This window comes from Taudactylus pleione, unplaced genomic scaffold (assembly GCF_031769625.1).
Source record: "Taudactylus pleione unplaced genomic scaffold, aTauple2 ptg000064l, whole genome shotgun sequence".
Classification (NCBI taxonomy): Eukaryota; Metazoa; Chordata; class Amphibia; order Anura; family Myobatrachidae; genus Taudactylus; species Taudactylus pleione.
The window spans coordinates 6,221,229-6,244,036 of NW_028284466.1; the positions used below are offsets into that span (position 1 = coordinate 6,221,229).

At 42.0% G+C, this 22,808-nt stretch overlaps 1 protein-coding gene across 1 annotated transcript in view; it reads left to right on the forward strand.

The window, feature by feature from the left end:
- Window positions 1-22,808, forward strand: part of LOC148534771 (transmembrane 9 superfamily member 2-like) — a 108,250-nt gene that overhangs the window by 42,892 nt on the left and 42,550 nt on the right. Inside the window, exons 7-14 of the mRNA XM_088465785.1 lie at window positions 3,538-3,649; window positions 4,865-4,944; window positions 7,410-7,518; window positions 8,530-8,662; window positions 9,137-9,256; window positions 11,862-11,919; window positions 16,021-16,180; window positions 19,640-19,791. Coding sequence (XP_088321911.1) covers window positions 3,538-3,649; window positions 4,865-4,944; window positions 7,410-7,518; window positions 8,530-8,662; window positions 9,137-9,256; window positions 11,862-11,919; window positions 16,021-16,180; window positions 19,640-19,791 — 924 coding nt within the window. The remainder of the gene's footprint in view (window positions 1-3,537; window positions 3,650-4,864; window positions 4,945-7,409; window positions 7,519-8,529; window positions 8,663-9,136; window positions 9,257-11,861; window positions 11,920-16,020; window positions 16,181-19,639; window positions 19,792-22,808) is intronic.

The following is a 22,808-nucleotide window of genomic DNA, read 5'->3' on the forward strand; positions in this document are numbered from 1 at the left end:
AACCTTAATCAACTGTTTTTAATGATTTCTAACATTAACAATCCAAAGATTTAGGATTTTTTATCTCATCAAAAGAGAGCCAGACTAAAGTCTTTCTTCGTTCCACTCATATCAGTAGGGCTGAAGGTTTCAAATTGAAATAATCATGAAGGAGATTAAAGGCCCCCATACATCAGCAATCTGAAAACCACAATTGAACAATTTGAAGATTTATTGCCCGATTTTAGGATTTCCCAATCGAGCAATCTGCGCCCATACACTACAGATCTTTTTCAGTGATTTGCAGATCGATTGCAGCAAACACAGATCGGACAATCTTGAAAGGCTCCATCATTTTGCTAGAAACGGTCTGCAAATCTGCTGATCATGTCCATACACTAGCAATCTACAGCCCCAATCGATCTGTGAAATCCAACATGTTGGACAATCTGATTAAACAATTCCAATCACTTTTTGGTTGCAATCTGCGATCTGTGAAGCCCATGATCAGCAGATTTGCAGACCGTTTCTAGCAAAATGATGGAGCCTTTCAAGATTGCCAGATCTGTGTTTGCTGCAATCGATCTGCAAATCACTGAAAAAGATCTGTAGTGTATGGGCGCAGATTGCTCGATTGGGAAATCCTAAGATCGGGCAATAAATCTTCAAATTGTTCAATTGTGGTTTTCAGATTGCTGATGTATGGGGGCCTTATCTTTAATGTGTTGGAATTGGTTTCCCTTTAAAGGACCCCATACATCAGAGATGGATTGCAGCAATCGTGCAATTTGCAATCGATTGTGTATAAAAATCTGCAATGTATGGGCTTCACAGATCGCAGATTGCAACCAAAAAGTGATTGGAATTGTTAAATCTGATTGTCCAACATGTTGGATTTCACAGATCGATTGTGGCTGTAGATTGCTAGTGTATGGCCATGATCAGCAGATTTGCAGACCGTTACCAGCAAAATGATGGAGCCTTTCAAGATTGTCCGATCTGTGTTTTCTGCAATCGATCTGCAAATCACTGAAAAAGATCTGTAATGTATGGGCACAGATTGCTCGATTGGGAAATCCTAAGATCGGGCAATAAATCTTCAAATTGCTCAATTGTGGTTTTCAGATTGCTGATGTATGGGGGCCTTAAGATTATGGGGTCTAGTTACTAAGCAGTGTTAGGAGACTGTGTGGAAAGTGACAAGGTGCCAGCCAATCAGCTCCCAACTGTCATCTCACAGGTTGTGTTTGTAAAATGACAGTTGGGAGCTGATTGGCTGGCACCTTATCACTGTCTTATCACTTTTCACTCTGTCTCCTAACACTGCTTAGTAAATAGACCCCTATGAATGTTAGTTGTGGTTTTCTCCTGTCCCATAGGATTGTTCGGGGAGGAGTTTGTGGAGTCTTAGCTGATGCTGGGCAGATTTAGTACCTCTTTGATCTGGTTCACCCTCCCTTTTCTGTAGTGTGAATTTACTGTATTTGTTCTGGTCACTCGAATGAAGACCATAAGCAACAAGAATGTGGATGGAATAATACCAGGGGGATTCCTTTTTTTTTTTTTTTTTTTTACGTAGTCATGGCACCGTGCCTGTAATCACAGCATAACCATTTAAATAATAAATACATTTGCTTTAAACCAGCCAACCCTGATTTCAACATTAAAAACAACCCAAGCTGCAGGGTGAAACTATGGATTTCTTTCCATATTGTGATATCTGAAACATTTAGGGGCCATTTTAGTTAGCTGCGAGTTGCCACCAGAATGGCTTTCGGTGCTTTCGCTTTAAGCTTTTGGAGGTGCGAGCAGAAATGTTGTGTTTTGCTATTATGTGAGTGGCAAGAGAGGTCACGGCAACAGATGGCGTTTAACTGAACCTGCCCCTTAGTGTTTTGATTTTAGGGTACATTTTAATTCAAGGTTAATTCGAGAGGTTAAAGAGAAAAAAAAATATTGTGGACATTATACTGAAGGTAGAGAGCAGAGAATGGACGTAACTGGGTTCTAGATATTCTGTATGTCATAACTATATTCTCCTAATTGAAGCAGAACCACAGTCCTCAATAACGTAGAAAATCATGTATTAATTTTAGATTGCTACTTTTTTTTTTTTTATTTCATATAATTTTTATCATTGTTACTTTTTCTGTTTGTTTGAAATATAGCAGTTTTCATAAAATTTGTTGTTGGGTGGCACGGACAGTGTAAAGGTTAGCATTACTGCCTCACAGCACTGAAGTCTCACCATGGGGAGATGTACTAACCAAAGCAGCATCAGTGTACGTTATGTGCATTGATACCACTTCTCCCTCATGTATAATTGGGGGGCTGGGCAGTAAATAACAGGGGCGCTATGCCCCTGTCATTATCAGTGCTGCTATCTACAAGACAGCAGCGCTAATGGGCAGGGCTATGTATGAACAGTCAGTTCGCCTGACCGTTCTGCTCGCTGCAGCTGTCGCTATCGACAGCTGCAGCCTGGCGATGCTATATCCCCACAGCAGGGACAGTGCTGTCCCTGCTGCGGGGGGGCTGCCGGCGGGATCTCACGATACTTGCGAAATCCCTAGGCTGATGCGCTGTGTACTCGGGCAGGGATCGCCGGAGGGGAGAGTTATCACTCCCCCGCTCTTCCCGGTGAGATGTTAATGCATCTCATCGTTAGTGTGTCCTGCTTCGCCGCTTTACCGATATAGCGGCACGTTAAGTGCCTCTATAATACATCTCCCCCATGGCCCTAACTGTGTGCGGTTTGTATATTCTCCCCCTTGCTTGCGTGGGTTTCACCCAGGTACTCCGGTTTCCTCCCATACTCCAAATATATGCTAATAGGTTAATTGGCTCCCAACAAAAAAAATAATCCCTAAACCAGCGCTACACTTGAAATGGTATAAGAATAGGAGGTAGAGGAATCCACTGATCTTTAGAGTCTGTTCAGTTATTTACACACGAGACCGACACTTACATTAGGATTTTGTTACTATAATGATATTCATATGGAGTTTAGGTGTACTCTATTTCACTCATCTAGCAGCTGTTCTCTTTCTAAGCGCAGGTGTTAAATATCCTCAGGTTTTTTTTTTTTTTTTTTTAATTATAATCTGTGTGTGTGCATGTATGTTGTAGGGTACATAGACTGTAAGCTCCACTGGGGCAGGGACTGATGTAAATGGCCAATATTCTCTGTAAAGCGGCACGGTATATGTGTGTGCGCTATTATATAAATTACAGGTAATAAATAAATTACATAACTGCTGTAATTGTAAAGGATAGGGACCTGGTACATTCCAAGCCTGATTATTTGATTATAAAAGACCAGTTATCTACTCACATACTTCTGGTTCAGTAGGGTGTTTGACTCCGTTATTACAATAGAATCACCAATCAGATGGCTTGTTTTGTTGTGTGAAGCAAAATTTAACAGCTGGATTACAAGACGGCAATAATGTAACAGTAATTTTCAAATAGTTTTGCCAGTCGAGAGCTCCTATTTTTTTTCTTAAATGGATGGACTGTATCTTGCATATGATAATATTTGTGCTTATTTCACTACAGTTATAAACACACTAATGAAAACTCCTTAAAATGTGAAGGCGACCCAATGGAAATACCCAAAGATTTAACTAGCAAGTTGGATGTCATCTACACATACTCTGTGACATTTCAAGTAAGCAGTTCAGAAAATTCAGATCAGGTTCTTCTCATACTTGCAGCTGTGTATCCTAGGGGCATGGAGAATTTGAGTAGAAAGACCAATCGTGAGCGAGACCTGTGCCCTAATGCCGAAGAGCATCTCTCTCTGACCAGCTCTCTATTGAAGTGGACCTGTCATGAGGTCCTGTAATGCTATTTTATTTTGCCACATATTGCTTTGTGCTCCATGTAGTAAAAGGGGAGTAGAGAGTTGACCTAAAAAAGGTGCACCCAGGAGCGAGCATTTAATCCGTTCTCTTCTTTTTCCTTCACCAGCTTCTTCAGCCCACACAGTTGTGTAGTGTTTTCCAAACACATTCCTCATGGAGCACTAACAGTGAATGTTTTCCAGGTCTGTTCACAGAATCACAAGTGAAATAATTAGCTCTTTTAAAATGTCAGCCAGTAGTGAACCAAATAGGAAAATGGAACCCTGCACTGTTGGTGCTCCCTGAGGAATGAGTTTGGGAAGCACTGCAGTAGTGCAACGGTGACATGTAGAAGAAGCTGGACTGTGGCAACATGCACTTTGCTCAATCCTAAGCATGCTTTCTCTACATGCTCTCCTCTTACTGTGTGGGTTGAAGGAATGCTAGGAGAGAGCGTAGCCGCCTGCTAGACAAAGTACCCAGATACATAAGGTGCAGCAAAGCTAATACAGAATGTTAGAGAACCTGCTGACCGACTTGCTTTAATGTGCTCTACGGTGTTGAGCTGAAGCAGCTTGCCCCGTGTAAGTTCTATGCATGCTCTTTACCTACATTAAGGGGGATATAGACTCTTAATAGGGTTCAGAAGAGGACTAAGAGCAAAGTGTCTACAAAGTAAAAGGTGGACATTATTTTTTTCACATGATTTTCACAATCCTTCATAACCTCATGACTGTACTATTGCTAGATGAGTTCACTTTGCCTTGCAGAGGTTGTGCAATTACTTTATTTTTGAGCCCATTGTCTCAACTATTTTTACATGAGTAAACCAGCACAGCGTATTCAAATAGCCGGTTAGTCCACAAGTGGCTGGTCTTCCACATCACATATTGACAAGTCGTCACCATACAGGCATGTTGTTGTTGTTGTTGCTGTTGTTGTTTCTCATAAATGTATAGTGCTGATAACAGTTGCAACAGTATTTTGCCTATAAAGTTAATTCTTAATGTAAAACACCATTTGTCATTTGTTTATTATAGGAAAATAATACCATTAAATGGGCATCTCGCTGGGATTATATTTTGGAATCCATGCCGCACACAAATATTCAGTGGTTCAGGTAAACCAGTTGGAAAAAGATTTCTTGCTTCCCATTTGTTCACTTTCATAATTTTCAGTAGACTGCATGTACACAAATACATATGTATAACACATCTGGGACCAAACTGATGAGTAAAGCAAGCAGGTCAAGCTTATGTTGCCTCATAGCTGCAAATAGCATCTGCTTGTAAAATTACTTTTGTTTTTTGGCTCATCTTTTTTGCATGTGTGTAAGTGACCTGAATCACTTATATATATATATATATATATATATATATATATATATATATATATATATATATATATATATATATATATACATAATAAAATCTCCCTCTCTATAAACATCTCCCATCCCTCTTCTCCTCTGGAGTAAAGCACTGACTTCCTCTAATTTAATACGTCTTCTCCTACAGCTCTTTGCTCTCATTATCCAAACAATCCTAGTTTGTCTCTCATCTCTTCTCAATCCTCCTTTTTTTTTTTATTTTATTCATTTATTTTTTACCACATATTACTCATCTCCTCCCTCTTCTCTTTCTTCACTTCACTTGAATTTACTTTCCACTTTACCTTCCAAACTTGTTATAGCCCATTCCTTGGTCTCTGGATTTTAGGGGGTACGATCCTCTTCTGCTACCTCCACAACCTCTCAACCTCGCCCCTCTTACCGCTTGTGGTCTCTCTCCCTTCACTCCCTTCATATTTTCAACCTATATGCCTCCCTTTCCAACTAGCACCTCATGTCTTTCCTATCCTCTTCAAATTTTCTTGAGCAGGTTGTCTACAACAGCCTCACCCCTCTGCTCCTACGTACAACGCTCTTGTCCTATCTGTATCCCTCATAGATCTGTCATTGGCCCCTTCTGTGCTCCCTATATACTTCTTCCATTGGAGAGTTTCCACAGCTTCTTCAACTTACATTACCACCTATATGCTAATGGCGCTCAAATTTACCTCTTGTCCCTTAACCTCTATCCTACCATTATCTCCTGTATCGCAACAACTGTTTGTCAGCAATCTCTTCCTGCATGACCCAGCTCTTAAGCTAAACCATAGGTTCCGAACACTGTCCTCAAGGCTCCCCAACAGCTCCGGCTTTAGAGAGATCCATGGTTGAGCACAGGTGGTTAAATCAAATTGACCTGAGGTACTAATGAAGTAATCTGTACTCAACCATGCAACCATGGTTGAGCACATGCAAAATCTCTAAAACCTGAACTGTTAAGGATCCTTGAGGTCCGTGTTTGGGAACCTCTGAGCTAAACATCTCTAAAATGGAAGTCCTTGTCTATTTTCCCCTCCAAGATTCCCCCTTGCTCTCCATTGGTAACGCCGCCCTTGCCTCTGTCCCACAAATCTAGTCTGGGTGTCATCCTTGACACTGTTCTTTCTTCCTCCACATTAAGTACCCTCTTAATCCTGCTGCCTCCACAATATTTCCAGGATCAAGCACTTTCTCATCATGGAAGACATTAAAATTATCATTGCGCACTTCTCTCTTGCCTTGATTACTGCTGTATAACCTACTCCCGCCAGATTGCCTAACTTCTGCCTTGCCCTTCTTCATCATTCCATTGTCAACACCACTACCCACCTCATTTTCATCTCGCGCCACTCCACCTCTACTGCTTCTCTCTTCCAATTGCTCCCTGTCCCCTTTCAAATAAAGTTTGAACTCTCCTAACTCACCTTTCAAAGCGCTTAATCACTCTTCTCATCCCTACATCTCCAATATTGTTTCCTCACACACTCCCTCCCACCCACTCTGCTCTGCCAATGACTACTTCCTCCGCTCCTCTCTGATCACCACTTCCCATTGCCGCCTTCAAACTTTTTCCTGCACTACTCCCAACCTCTGGAATGCCCTCCCACTCTCTAATCTACCCAGCTATATAGCATGTGTGTAAAACTCATCCTTACATTTCTTCTCCTCACTCTCCAGCCTCCGTATTCCACAGCTATTCTCCCACACTCACTCTAGTGTCTGCTTGTATCCCCTCTCTTTAACGGACTCCTCCATGTAATTAGCTTATTTGTATTATATTATGTCATTATGTTGATCTGTTTGTTTATAACTGTCCTATGTACTTTGTTTTATTTTTTGTTCTACGTTATTCATATACAGTATTAAAAACAGTAGGTACGTCATAGAAAGTGATTGTCCACTTTATTTTATTTTTGGTATCAATGAAAAATAATTTTCACAACTCTTTATTTGCATTTGACTCCATTGACATATACATTGACATAAAGGTTACCCTGGCTAAATGGAAATCATTGACTCTAATCATCATATGCAGTTTAAAGCAGGAATATTAAATTAAACAAGTTGCATATATTAAACGTAATAAAAAAAAGAAGTTGGCTTAAGAAAAGCTCTACGCTGTATAGGTAACATACTGTTTATTTGCCAGTTTATATACAGTTGCATTCTCTTTCTGCCGTCCAATTGTTTATGGACATCTTATGCTTTCTTTTCAGTATAATGAACTCGCTTGTAATTGTTCTCTTCCTCTCTGGCATGGTGGCTATGATTATGTTACGGACCCTTCACAAGGATATTGCCAGATACAACCAGATAGATTCTTCTGTAAGTATCCTCTACCAGATGTTCATATGAAGGGCTGCATGTTTGAGCCAATAAGATGATTCCATAGAACATTTCAGAGGCGTAAATGGCCGTAAAACTTTGGAGGGTCCATGGACCATTATTTGTACCCCTCCTATTGTGGGTGTACAAACTCACTGCATTGGAAGTTATATTGGCTGTGTGTGTTGTGATTCTTTATTTTGTACTTTATTTAACATTTCTTTACTGTGATTCTCGCTCCAAAAAAGGTGATCTCCAAAAAGTATGATGCCTGAACTCCAGACATGCTTCATTGGTTGTCCTATGTTTGCCCACTGTTTTGCGTGTGGTGCCGGCTAATGTAAAGGGACATTTGGCTATTGAGTGTAATTTGGATACTGCATTCTGAGTATCATGACTCTTATCTTAGTGCATCGGTACACGAAGGAAAGGGGAGATATAATGTTCTCACATTGGTCAGGAACAAAGAAAGGACTTTAAACACATCTCCGAGCTTGGGTATCAAACTTGTCAAACCATTCACATAAAATACAACAACATTTCTTTGTTTGCTTTTTTAAATGGACCCATCAGAAAGCTAACCCAGTGTTTGTTTGTTTTCATTTAACTATCCAATGTTTCTCCTTTCTTTATTTAACATAAAGACAAATGTTGGCTGATGTACTGACAGTTATCCTTTCAACATTACTTATTAGTGTGGGTTGTGGAATCATAAAAAGAAATGAAAGTTCTGGTTGACAGGAGAAAGATCTCATTTTAGGGATTCAGTCTGCTGTAAGATGTGAGCTGTGGAATGAATGCTATCCCAAAATGTGTGGCCTCCACTTCTGCCCATTAATGTCCTTTCCGCATACTAGTCCCAAAAGTTATGACGCTCCAGCACAGGCAGCTCTTCACCATCTGTTAAATGTTGTTGATAGGTGCTAGCTGTTTGGGGGTTGCTCCAAAGGGGACAATCCCTGTATGCCATCAGTTATTCACATATTATGCTGTATTCTTGAATTGTTACAGGAAGATGCTCAGGAGGAGTTTGGCTGGAAGTTAGTACATGGCGATATATTCAGGCCACCTAAGAAAGGGATGTTGCTGTCTGTTTTTCTGGGCCAAGGAACACAAATTTTCATTATGACCTTCATTACATTGTGTAAGTATCTTTTAGGTGTGTTTCTTTCAAGTGTTGTCACGGAATTCGTTGCTGACCCTAGTCGCATTGTAGTTGCAGGCTGGGAAGGAGGGGTACAGTACGGGATGCGGCCCCCCCCCTTAGTCCCTAACCCTCCACCTAACCCCAGTACTTACCGTCGGGATGCCGGCGGCTACATTTCGGTGCCGGCATTCTAAGCGCCGGCATCCCGACGGCCGGGATTATTACCGCATCCCGGACGGAATAAGGACATTTTATTGTATGCTGCAATTTTTCTCTGTTCTCCTCTCACATGAAAACAGATGGGACAACTGCTTCATGTGAATTGGTGCAAGAAATGGGAAGTGTTCAAGTTGTTATTGGCATTCAGGGTTTACTTCTATACAGCAGGATTTCTATTTTATTTGTGACTTTATTAAAATATTTTGACAAGATGAAAATAATTCTAATTAAGTTATTGCATTTTATCTTTAGTCCTGGCTTGTCTTGGATTTCTGTCCCCTGCCAACAGAGGAGCATTGATGACCTGTTCTGTTGTGTTGTGGGTCCTACTGGGAACCCCTGCTGGTTATGTGTCTGCTCGGATGTATAAGAGTAAGTAACTATAGAAACCATATATAGAAAACCTCTTTTGATGGCAGAAAATAACCTACATCATGTCCATCTAGTCTGCCATTATTTGTGTGTGGTGTCTTTTTTTTTTTTGTTTTGTTCTATCAAACACTGAACAGTATAAATAGGCTTGCCCCATACATTGTATTGCTATGAGTGCTTGGGATCCTTCGCCCTACCTGTTAAAAAATTTTCCTTACTACTTTTGTCCTCTTCCCTGGAACTCTGCTATTATTTTATTTATATTTTTGAATGTTTCGATCACTTCACCTCTGTCCCTCTTTTGGAGATAGGACTTCCCAAACTGTACACCGAACTACAGGGACATATAAATAATAATATAATCTTCCTGCTGCAAATATGTCCCCTCATACCACCAAGTACTGTGTGATTCATAATGGATAAAAAAAAGACGATTGTTAATGGTAAAAAGTCTACTTTAAAAACTTGGTGTCTGTATTAATTATTAATATGACAGGTTTTGTGATGTAAAGCCTGAAATCAGAATACGATATGTCAGGCCTATTTTTTCCTTTTTAATATGACCATGCAACTAACGAAATTCACGTGACAAACAGGCAATTTTTAGGAAAAGTGAACTACAACCTTACTATACCCTAGTTGCACGAGGGCGCACACCCTTAGGGTATATTTCTCGATCAGGCTCTCCCCGACCTTGCAGAGCTTCAAACGTGCACTGAAAACCCACCTGTTCATCAAAGCATACCCTTCCACCACATAACCATGTTACCAGGTCTCTGTCCCTCCTGCCTCAGCCATCTCTGTCTTGCTTACTTCCTGCACTCAGGTCCCCCTCTACACACTCATGCCTCATATCATCTGTTTGTCTCCCCTTTCCCCAAGATTGTAAGCTCCTAGGAGCAGGGTCCTCCTCCCCACTATCTCACAGCCTTTTTCTGTAGCACTTCTCTGACAGCCTTCACCTTCAGAGCTGTACTGTGTATGGAGAATTGTGGTGTTAGTTGTTACTTGTGTTCTGTTCATATTTTGATAATTGTAATCTTCTGTGTACCCTGTACTGTATGTACGTCGCTGCGGACCACTTGTGGCGCCCTATAAATAAAATGTAGTAATAAATAAGTTATTATCTAGCACCTTCTAGAAGAAAATAGCTAGACTCTGGTTGCTATGGGCAACACAACATCTAAAAACTCGCCCTTAAGTAAATTTACCCCTTAGTTGGGCTGTAATGTGTTCTAAAGTTACCAATCACATTAAAAATCATGTTTAGTCAATTAGTATACAGCTGCCAGCAAAAGATTATCCCTAAATAAAGATCGGCTGTTCCTGCAGGGATTCTTTGCAGCTCTCTTCCTTGCATTGTATTGGGATAGCCGTGGCTCACAAACAGCTGTTGAAGGTACCACTCACGAGAGAGGTCTACAAGATTGCAAAGCCATAACATATACCATGGAATACTGTGAAGGCTATAATCAGTAAGTGGAGAAAATGTGACAACAGGGACATGGCCGCGATCAGGACGTCACTCCAACATTGATGACAGGAGAAGCCTCATCAAGAGGCTTAATATAACATAATGCAGAAAGTAGTCACTCCCTGCATGTGATATCAATCTCCTGCACTCTGCACATGTCTGGGTTATGAGATGTGGTAATATGGAAGTAATTTCTCATTAAAAAAATAAATAAAAAACTCCTAAGCCTATTTTAGTTTTGACAAAATAAAAAAACATTTAAATTGCCAGAAACAATGTGGGGAAAATGTCTCTCGTCTGAGACCATGGCTGAATTTTTCGTCCTTCATTTTAAAAGCTATGTTTGGTACAAAGACAATACCCTTGGCAGCATCATACTATGGGGCTCTAGTCAGGATAGAGGACATAATGGATAGCTCCAACTAGCAAGAAAATTGGTACAAAGCCTGCTTTCCTCTGTCAGAAAGCTGAAGACAAAAAAGGAAATTTGCCTTCCAGCATAGCAATGCACCCATCCAAATCACCCAAGCCATGGCTTCAGACAGGAAACTCATGGTCCAAGAATAATAGTCAGGTCCTGGACCTCAATCCTATAGAAAACCAGTGGAGTGACCTAAGCAGGGCTGCGCTCTAGAGATCTCCAATTTGATGGACCTTGCTTTTTCTTCAGGGAAGATTGGGATAGAATTGCAGAGCCCAGTTGTGCAAAGTTGATAGAGGCTTATCCAGAAAGTCCCACGGCTATAATAAAAACTTGAGCTGCTTCCTTAAAGTATTAATTAGGGATGTGCATACTTGGCTTTTAATATTTATTTCAGCTGTTTTTTTCCTAATAAATGCCTATTTGTATGTCATTTTCTTGGTTGCAAGTCACAATAAAGGTAATTGAGCATCTGACGTGATTTATCCTGGTTTTATGCTTTAAATCACAAAAACCTGCAATTTACCATTAGGATGTATAGACTTTTTACATCAAGGGTATATAGAAGATAGTAAACATGTCCAACCTTTGTTGCTAAATTGCATTTAAGTGAAAGTGCACTTCTTTTTCAGGGCTACTCATGTATGTGTTTATGAAGTATTTGCAGTAGTGGTGTTTGATATTATACAAGTTCATTTTTTTTTCCTCAGCATTTGGGGGAGAGAGATGGAAATCCAATGTGTTACTGACAGCACTCTTGTGCCCTGGGTAAGTTATGTGCATGTCCCAAAGCATTTAATAGATTCAGTTTAAACAACCAGTTATCAAATATAATATTCCATTATCCCGATTATTGCTGTGCTGGGAACCTTAGTACGCTGATGTAATTATTCTGTAAAAAGCACTTTCTTCTTTGGGGTCGATAGGGATCCACAGGTATACCATGGGTATATTACGGTTGGAAGACCAGGCACCAAACAGTTAAAGCTTTGGCTCCCCGAATGCCCCGGGTCCTCCTCCATATATACCCTGCCCCTAGCCATAGGACTACAGTTTTGTTGTTTGGTGCCGCAGGGGACTGCTCAGGCAGTCCTAAGCTTTTTATTATTTTAAGTTTTTTGAGTTGGCAGTACCAAGCGTCTGTATTAAGATGTATGTACTGCGACTCAATCTACCTCCGCCGGGCTGCAACATCAGTGATTGTGCTGGTGATTTCGGCAGGTCGTGGCTGAGCTTAGCTAGCAGCGAGGCTGCGACCTGGACTGCAGGGAAGATGGACAAATCAAAAAATTAATCTGCCAATAAACATTCTGGAACTGCGAGCAGTATACAAAGCACTTGTTATGGCAAAGGACCTGCTCCAGGGCAGTCTGGTCCAGATCCAGTCCAACTACAGTGGCCTACCTCAATAAGGGAGGCACAAAAAATTATGCAGACATGGAAGAAGTGACAAAAGGTTCTGATTTGGGCAGAACGTCATGTTCCGGCCATCTCGACTATATTCATAACGGCATTGCTAAATTGGGAAGCAGACTTACTAAGTCACCAGGATTTATATGCCGGAGAGTGGCCTGTCCATCCGGGAGCGTTTCAGCTCTTGGTAAACAAATGGGGTCTACGAGAGATAGATCTCATGGTGTCACACCACAACCACAAGGTCCCCAGGTATGGGTCCAGGTACAGAGATTCATCAGCAGCCTTCGTGGACGCACTGGCAGTAAGATGGGACTTCAGGTGAGCATATCTATTTCCTCCAATTTCCCTGCTCCCAAGAGTTCTCAGGAAATTCAAGCAGGAAGGCGGTGCAGTAATACTGGTGGCTCCGGCTTGGCCCAGACGTCATTGGTTCACTGACATACAGAATCTGTTGGCAGACAGGACCCGATTCAGACCTGCTCGCTAGGATGCGATCGCTCGTTGCTGGCCGATATTTGCGTTCTGCGCATGCACATGCATCACATTGCGAGTGTGCAAACCACTGCGACAGATCAGGAAGCACTCGCTCGCTCAGCATAGACAGCCCAGTTGAATTAGTGACAGGAGTGGCCGTTTGTGGGTGGTAACGGGCAGGCCACTAGAAACGGGGGAGTGAAAGTAAGAACGCAGGCGTGCCTTTGTGTTTCAACGCCGTTTCATAGGTGTGTATAATTAACAGGGTGCGTCATTGTACACGTCACCTGGTTGTTTTTCACACTGAAGTGCTTGCGGCCAGGTATAGCCAACCTCAAGCGCTGCAATTGCATCCGATGGTGCTCGATGCACCAATGTTTCTCTTTCATCCACTAGGGGACACTGGAGGTGCTTACGCTGGGGTATAGAGGCGTGGATAACTGGAGCTGGCACTTTAAATAATTTAGAAGTGTGAAGCCCCTCCCTCTCTATGCCCCATCAGCCCTCAGTTTAGAAAATGTGCCTCTAGGAGCTGGTCACATTATGCTGTGCTCCAGCAAATACATATATTTTATTTAATTTTTAAATTTTTTTTATTTGAAGCATCTTTTACGTTCCTATAGGTACCCTTTGCCACCTATCTAAAAGGTGGGGTCCGGGTACCTGGCACCCTGGTGTTGTAGACATCAGGAAGGAGTGCACAGGGCTCATTCCAAAAGAGCTCCTGACAGCTCCTTATCGCCACAGCAAAGTCTTCACACAGAAGAGAAGACTCTGCTGACCTGCCAAGACACTCACTGCGTGTCCCCGGAGGTCTATCAAGCTGCGCATCCCCCGGCTCCTGCCCCGCGGCCCAGCGCTAACACAGCATGCTGTGCTGTGTTGGTGTGTGCATAGCACAGTAAAACAGCGGACGTGGCTCCTGTCCCCGTGTCGGCGCTACACTGCGCTGTGTAAGTGTACACAGCGTTACACGCTTCTCCCCTCTCCCCGCTGATACACGCGGTGTAGCGCAGAGGGGGAGGTAATGGCCACATAGCAGCCATAATTGGAGCCCTTAGGGCTCTCTCTCCTCTATAAGCTGCTGTAAAAGATAACGTGGCTGCCGGGTTTTGGGTTTTTTTAACTGTTAATTGCCTGCATCTCTCCTTTATACAGGAAGAGTGCAGCAGAACTGAAGGCTGGATTCTCTTGCTCCCCATTCCTGGCTACAGAGTGCAGCTACAACTTAAGCACAGAAGGCTCTGGTACAGAGGCTGTGCATAATACACTGGGGGTGCAAGGAACCTGATCTGTGGGAAGGGAGTTGGGTGTATCTCCTCCTCTGTGTCCCAAGCCAGCCTTCTGTTTTCATTACTTCTGTTTATACTCTGTCCCTCTGTGTGTATCCAAGTCAAACAGAACAAAGTTGTCTCAAAAGATGTCTGTTCTAGGTGTAACAACAAACTAACCAAACCGCATTCCGCTTGGTCCACGTTATGTGATGCTTGTATAGCAATTGATCCACCTATGGCTAATACTTCCTCATCTGCGCCTACATGGGCCGCTGACATGGTAGGAGTAATGACGGATTTAACGTCTGAGTTAGCTGAGGCACGTAAGTCTCAGCCTCCGTGGGTTGCTGGGCTAACCAAGACTCTTGACACCCTGGTAAAGGTTATGGGTACAGCTCTCTCCGCACCCTCCACTTTCTTAAAAGGACCGACACAAAAGCTTCCTTTATCGACTGTTCTTCAGTCAGAAGAGTCTGACGAGGAACTCCTCACTACGGAGGATACTGAGGAAGGTTGCTCCCCATTTTTGATTTTTCACCAGGTAAAGCTGTTCTTCGTACAAGGGAGGGTTACCTTCCTAAGGTAGTGTCCTGTTTTCATGTAAATGAAGAATTTGTTGTTGCAGCTTTTCAGGCTCCAGACCTTTCTGTAGGTGAAGCCTCCCTGGATGTAGTTCGTGCTCTCCGTATTTATGTGGAGCATACAGCTAATGAGCAGACTCTGGCGAGATGGCTATGCATGGCTCTCTCTCAGATGTACACACAGGCTGATCTTCCTGTCCCAAGCACGGTGACAGCACATTTTACTCTGTACTGCCATCGTGGGCATTCAGTCGTGTTGCCTCTGCTGAACAATTGTGCAAGGCTGCCACGTAGTCTTCTGTCCACTTTTCCTTTTCATGCCTTTGATACTTTAGCCTCCCAGGATGCTTCCTTTGGGTGACGAGTTCTCCTTTCTGCTCAGTAGCGTCCTCCACCGTAGGGGAACTGCTTTCGGAAATCTCCATGGTATCCCTGTGGATCCCTACGGACACCGAAGAAGAAATTTAGAGTTATGGTAGACTTACCTAGAGAACTCATTTTTCTTCAAGATCCACAGGGCACCCACCCTGACGCATCTGGGTGATTTTTTTCTTTCGGTCACAGATTCCCTCATCTTCTGTAAGAGTGTTTCTGGTGTACGATTGTTCTTCTTTCTCCTCTTTCCTTCTCCTGCCTTTAGGCTTGTTAAGTAAACTGATGTCATATGGCTAGGGGCAGGGTACGTATGGAGGATGACCCTTGGGCATTCTGGGAGCCAAAGCTTTAACTGTTTGGTGTCTGGTCTTCCAACCATAATATCCCCATGGTATCCCTGTGGACTCTATGGACCTCGAAGAAAAGGAGTTATCTAGGTAAGTCTACCATAACTCTGTATTTTATTTATTGATTTTCTATGATCTGTCAGCTGTGATTGTGTTATTAGGATGAAAAGACCCTCAGATAGAGAAAAAAAAACCAATCAATTTGCAGTTTAGGTGAATGTGGTTATTTTCTGCATGTTGTATTTTTATGCTGTTGTGGTTTTTTTAAAAACCAGTAGAAGGCCACAGAATTAAAATCATTGTATTTCACAGTCTCTGAAAAATGAAAAGTCCTATAATTTGCTTAAATAGTGATGACTATGGAAACTCTTATTTCAATCCTCTGTTTCTAACTGTTCCTAGGATTATTTTTACTGATTTCTTCATCATGAATGTTATCTTGTGGGCAAAAGGTTCTTCAGCTGCAATCCCCTTCGGGACGCTGGTGGCTGTGCTAGCAATGTGGTTTGGCATTTCAGTCCCATTAACGTTTCTCGGTGCATACTTTGGATTTAAAGAGAGAGTAAGTTTTTTCCATTTGGTTATAAGTGTTTATCAGTTATTGCACTGTAAGTATGTAAAATAATAAAGCATAAAAATAACATCAATATGATGGCAAATTAATTAGCATCAGCCTCTGGCACATGTAGCAACAAATTGCAAATCCTAAATATCATTGCCTAATTTGCCCTGTCCATTTTACTGCAAGAGAAAATTTAATGTAGGTTTTGACCTTTTTTGATTACTTTTTTTTGGGGGGAGGTTTGTGCATGTTTAAAAGGGAAGGAGAGGGGGGGGGGGATGTAAATGCAGGTTGAGTCTCCCATATCCAAAATGCTCGGAACCAGGAGCATTTCGGATATTGTTTTTTTTCGGTTTTTAGAATACCTGAGGCCGGGCTGCTGTGGGAGTCTGAGTGTCACGGAAGGCCTGGCGGGTGACGCAGTGGTTCCAGCCTGTGCTGCAGGTGTAACAGGAGGCTGGACCATATGCTGCAGGGGGTCTGGCGGGTGTCAGAGGGATTTCCGGTGGGTGCATTGGGTCCGGCGGGTGCTTCAGGTGTCACCGGAGGTCGCTGCGAAGTTGTCCGTCGGATGTCGCGGGGGTCCGGTGAGTGACGTGGTGTCTGGAGTGTGCCGTGGGGGAGGTCCGGCATGTGGAGGAGAAGAAGAATCATATTTTCTGGTGAGAGAATGCCTTTGAAGCCACTCCCACCTTCTAGTCATTGGCCATTGACACTAGTGACGTCATGTCGTCTGGTCACGTCATGACGTCACGGCTGCCCCGAAATATTCCGGTTTTTGGAATATTTCGGTTTCTAGAATATACGGTTATGGGAGACTCAACCTGTACCACCACACAGGTAAAAATACTACTGTGATAAATATAGAAATGAAATATACATTTTCTGTTTATTTGATGATATTCAATATGTAAAGGGATTGTGGTGGTGGTACTCGAAGTAAAATATGGCTAAGGAAAGAAGTTTTAGATTACCTAAAATACTGTATTAGGGAGCACTCTTCTAGTAGAATAAGTTTTATATAATACATAACTTTTGTTAACAATCTAGAACAATGTTAAGATTGACTTACAAAACAAACATAGAAGTAAATGGTAAGGTGTAAAATGTACACAGTTAGGTTAGGAGGGATTGTCCCTCTTAGGGCGGCGAAATATAATAACTAATTACATACAATATTTTTAAAACCACATATCATAAAATACAACCAGAGTCCAGATATACAGATTGAACTCTTGTAAATCACTGCACCATGTATACACACATGAAGTGATGATAAAAGGCGCTGCAATAAATCACTCTGCACTCTAAACACTATACAGTATAAGTAACTAATAAGCAAAAGTCCCGAAGGTGGAGACCTGTTGTACATCAAGTTCTGCCGCTCCCCATCTTGCCAGAGGAATAGGATGGGAAGTGAGAGAACCGTGTTATACAGCCAATATCAATTCCCTGGTACAGCTGTTTGTTTCCCTCGGGTATAGGACAGTTGATGAGAGAACTAATAGACTGTTCATGGGAATTTATAGGAAAAAATGAATGAGAGAAAGTGGTACCATTCGCTTAGGGTGTTATGGTGCATACACACGATCAGATTTTTCTTCAGATCTGAATGATTGAACGATTATTAAATAGTTATCGTTCATATCTGAAGGAAAATCTGACATGCCTGACCGATGCGCATTCCCGATGGTCAGATAACGATATCTGACATCTGATGTGTTTGCAGTCAGACTTGGATGATTACATTCATTTTAATGCAGTCAAAAATCGTTCAATCGTTCATCTGACAAATCTGACCATGTGTATGCACCATTAGTCTAAAAGAACGGAGATAAATGCTATTCTATATCGGCAAACTAACGTCATTGGTGAGCATAATGAATTACGATTTTATCCTTAATATATACCAGTGCATGCCCTGACTTCTACAACATTTGCTAAATATATTGCTTTACATTTATTTGCCTCTTAGCCTCATATTTCTATCATCCAGCATGTTAACCTGGCATACAACACAAGCTGCTGCATGGATGCCATTGTACCCAATGCAGAGCTGTATGCCTGGGCAACTGCGGCATTCTATAAATGTGTAAGTCAAAATCACAGAAGAAAAAAGCAGGGTCCCTTAGTAAAAGTTGAAGAAGGTATGTAAAAGCAAAATAATGGAGGATTGGAAGGCGTCAAACTGCTTATAAATCTACTTTGAACTACCATTCTATAGAGACATTATGCTGAAATATTTAGTATGAAAAATGCTGTTGTTTTAATTTTATTGCAGTAAACCTTCAGTAAAAGTTATCTAAATTTTCATCCTTTTTTTTTGTTATATTTAATAGGCTTTGTTGATACAGGTTGAGTCTCCCATATCCAAATATTCCGAAATACGGATTTTTTTTTAGCATGACTGAGATAGTTAAACCTTTGCTTTTTGATGATTCAAAGTACAAAAACTTTACTTAAGGCACAAAATTATTAAAAATATTGTATAAAATTACCTTCATTCTTTGTGTATAAGGTGTATATGAAACAAATGAATTTCATGTTTGAACACATTTTGTTTGAGCCACAAAATTATTGAAATATTGTATAAAATTACCTGCAGGCTGTGTATATAAGGTGTGTGTATATATAACACATAAATGTATTCTGTGTTTAGATTTGGGTTCCTTTCCCAAGATATTTGATTGTGGTATGCAATTATTCCAAATTACGGAATATTCCGATTTCCAAAATACCCCTGGTCCCAAGCATTTTGGATATGGGAGACTCAATTTGTAATGCCAAACAAACATACCAAGTTTGGACACAAGGTGGCACTGTTTTAGACTTTTTTTTTGTTTTTATTCTTTGTCCATTAACAGATTTCTAAAACATTTTTATTATGTTACTAGCATAATGTATGCAGAGGCATATGTCTGTTAACAGCTAATTAGTAAAGATATTTGTGTAAAATCCCAAATTTTGCAAATTATCAAATATTGCAAAAAGTGCATAAATTGCAGCTACTGTAATTTTTATAAACCATTTTAATGAAAACCATATACTTTGTTTCAAAGCAATAATGTTTGCTCAATAAGTCGTAATAAATAAATATTAAACTTCTCCCTACCCAAGCCTGATCCGGCCCATGCAACCATTTTTCCTGGGGTCTTTCTGTTTCTTGAATACAGAATTGCCAACTAAGTGCCATTCACTGATCGAATGTACAAACTACAACCCACGGCATTTTCATTGTGCCTTGTGATTGCCCTTTGCACTAACCTCAGGTGTTTGGCTAGGGCCATGAAAAGAACTTGAGGAGACCCTGGAAATACTGTGTGGGGGGTAGCCCCTGGAGTTTCAGACTTTGGGTTGTGAGACAATAGGGATGGTAGTGCAACTTTTGAGTTTTTCTTTGTCTCTTTGATTACTGCTCAGAGATGAGACTTCTCACTATTTTATTATCTCTGGTTACAGCCCATTGAACATCCAGTCCGTACAAATCAGATTCCTCGTCAAATCCCAACTCAGTCGTTTTTCACAAAACCATCCCCTGGCATCATTATGGGTGGGATTCTGCCATTTGGATGTATTTTTATTCAGCTATTTTTCATTCTCAACAGCATTTGGTAAGTGTTTCTGGTGGTGGGTTTTTTTCTCCTAAAAGTTACAATGTACATTAACAATGTAATTGTTTTAGCAATCTCTCCAGATCAGACATTTTTCAGTCCTCCCATAACATTTGCCCTTGTTTTCAATCCCTCTGCCCACTGGGATCTTTTTGCATGCAAAAATCCTTATCTAAAGACCTAATCTCCACTCTCTACCATTTGTTTTTGTCCTACAAATTGCCTCTCAAAGAATCTCACAAGCTTAAGTTGGAGGAACACATGGGTGATGAAATTCAACTTTATCTGTCTAAATTCTGAATGTGTATGCAAACTTGTAGAATCAATGATATCTTGTGCCTTAATTGTTGCTCACCATCTTCACCAATACCTCACCTCTCTGCTAGAGAACAGGAACTCTGTGCCATGTATGATTTGTCCTGCACCAAAATGGCTTCCCTTTGGTCAGAAGTAATCACCACCTAATTGAAAATGTTACTGGTACAGGAGTTTTAGACAACTGCTCATACTTCTTTCTATTATGTGACATCCCATACAATCCCAAGCATGCCCAGAACCTCATCACACACATAAGGGCCACAAAATGCCTTAGTTTGAAAAACTCTGGACTCTCTCTCACTGATGTATATTATTAATAGGGTCTGGCAAGTTTTTTTGCATGGAGTATATCTCCAATATTTTACAGAATACGTTGGCCACTATATGGACCACATGGACTGCGCACTATGGAGTTTTTGCCGAAAATGTGTTTAAGGCCCGTATTCAATTTGAGCCGAGCCGCGTTAACTTAATGCTGCCCGGACTTAACGCTGGCTTCGCCTGTTTTCCAGGCGTTAAAGTATCGCGCGTGTGCCCGTATTCAATTTGAATATAGGGGAAAACGGGACCCGGCGAAAACAAACGTGAATTTTTGGGAAAAAATTGTAAGACCTAAAGATGTCCAGACCTCGGGGATCACTATGGGTACCCCCGTTTTTGCCTGCAGAAGAAAGTCGGGGTTTTTAAATAGCCGCTGCTGGGTTTTTTTCCCGACATTGATGTGATGCAGAAGAGCATTTAGCTTTTTTTTTTTTTTTCGTTTTTAAAAGTGGTCCCATCAAATTTGGGGTACATGAACATGGGTACTAGCATATTTTTAAGTCTCTAAAGGTAATTTTAAAAATTCTGCAAAAATACACCTGCCGCTACTCTGCGCAATAAAAAAAACACCTGCCACATACTTGGGGACCCCACCAGTATTAATTTTGTTAGTTTGGCTTTTTCGTTTGACTTTTTTTTTTTTTTTTTTTTGTCACCCCCAAATTTTTTATTTTTTGGGGGGGTGTCCCAAAAATTTTTATTTTTTAAATTTTTTTAGAAACATTTCGTTTTAAGGGGGCATTCCCAAAAGTACAGGCTAATTTTTATAAGCCTGCACCCCTAAACCCCAAATCTTATCTTTATTTCACTTGCTATAGTTAATTAAAAAATTATCCCTGTTTTTTAAAAATGGCCCTTGACCCCATTTACGAAAAAAACGGGAATTTTCGGGAAATATGCCTGGGACCCCCCTAAAGATGTCCAGACATGGGGGATCACTATGGGTACCCCTGTTTTTGCCTGCTTAAGAAAGTCGGGTTTTTAAATAGCTTTACTAGGTCTTTTTCCCTGCCGCGGCTATTAGAAACCACGATTTCATCCAGTAGTTAAAAATGGGGGTACCCATAGAGATCCCCCATGTCTACACATCTTTAGGGGGGTCCCTAGAATATTTCCCGAAAATTCCCGTTTTTTTTTTAAGCTGTAAAAAAAATTGGTAAAAAATGACATAAGGTCCCCCCAAAAGCCAAACCAGCCCCAGGCTTGCCAGCCAGTGGTGGTTTCTTTAAATACGGGGAACAAAATGTTTAGGGTTCCACTGTATTTTAGAAACCAGCACCAGGCGGCTGCAGGCACTAGTGCTGGTTTTAAATATAGGGGGCAAAAAAGACGTGGGGTACCCCCTATATTTAAGACCAGCACCAGACCCAACCGACTGGGGTGTAATGCTACAGCCCAGAGAACCAATCACCGGGGCTCCATGTCCAAAGCATTACACCCCAAGTCGGTCAGCACAAGCCGGTGATCTCGGGGGAGTCGGGGACCCCCCAAAAAAGGGTCCCCCCCTCTCCCGAGCACCACAGGCTTACGCAGAAGCCTGGGGCTCATCCCCATACCCCTGGAACGGTGGGTATGGGTGTAATAGGGCCAAATAATGTAACACTATAGTACTTTACAGTGGAACTACAAGTGCCAGCATGCCTGCCATTTTGCACTTGTGGCAAAAAAAAAAAAGGAGTACAAGATCCACGCAACAGCTATGAGTATGTGTGTTGCCACACATACTCATAGCTCCCGAATGCCAGCTGACGGCACCTCCACGGAGCTGGCAGTCCCGAGAGCCAATCAGCGGCCGCGCTGACTGTAGAGCGGCCGCTGATTGGCTCCGGCTACTGACAGTTCCCACGTGTGCGAGTCACACCACGTGGGAACTGTCAGTAGCCGGAGCCAATCAGCGGCCGCTCTACAGTCAGCACGGCCGCTGATTGGCTCTCGGGACTGCCAGCTCCGTGGAGGTGCCGTCAGCTGGCATTCGGGCGCTATAAGTATGTGTGGCAACACACATACTCATAGCTAGTCTGTGGATCGTGTAGTCATTTTTTTTATTTTGCCACAAGTGCAAAATGGCAGGCATGCTGGCACTTGTAGTTCCACTGTAAAGTACTATAGTGTTACATTATTTGCCCCCCCCCCCCTCCTTTACCTGCATACCCACCAAGCAAGGGGTATGGGGATGAGCCCCAGGCTTCAGAGTAAGCCTGTGGTGCTCGGGAGAGGGGGGACCCTTTTTTGGCGTGTCCCCGACTCTCCCGAGATCACCGGCTTGCGCTGACCGACTTGGGGTGTAATGCTTTGGACCTGGAGCCTCGGTGATTGGGCCTCCAGGCTGTGGCATTACACCCCAGTCGGTTGGGTCTGGTGCTGGTCTTAAACATGGG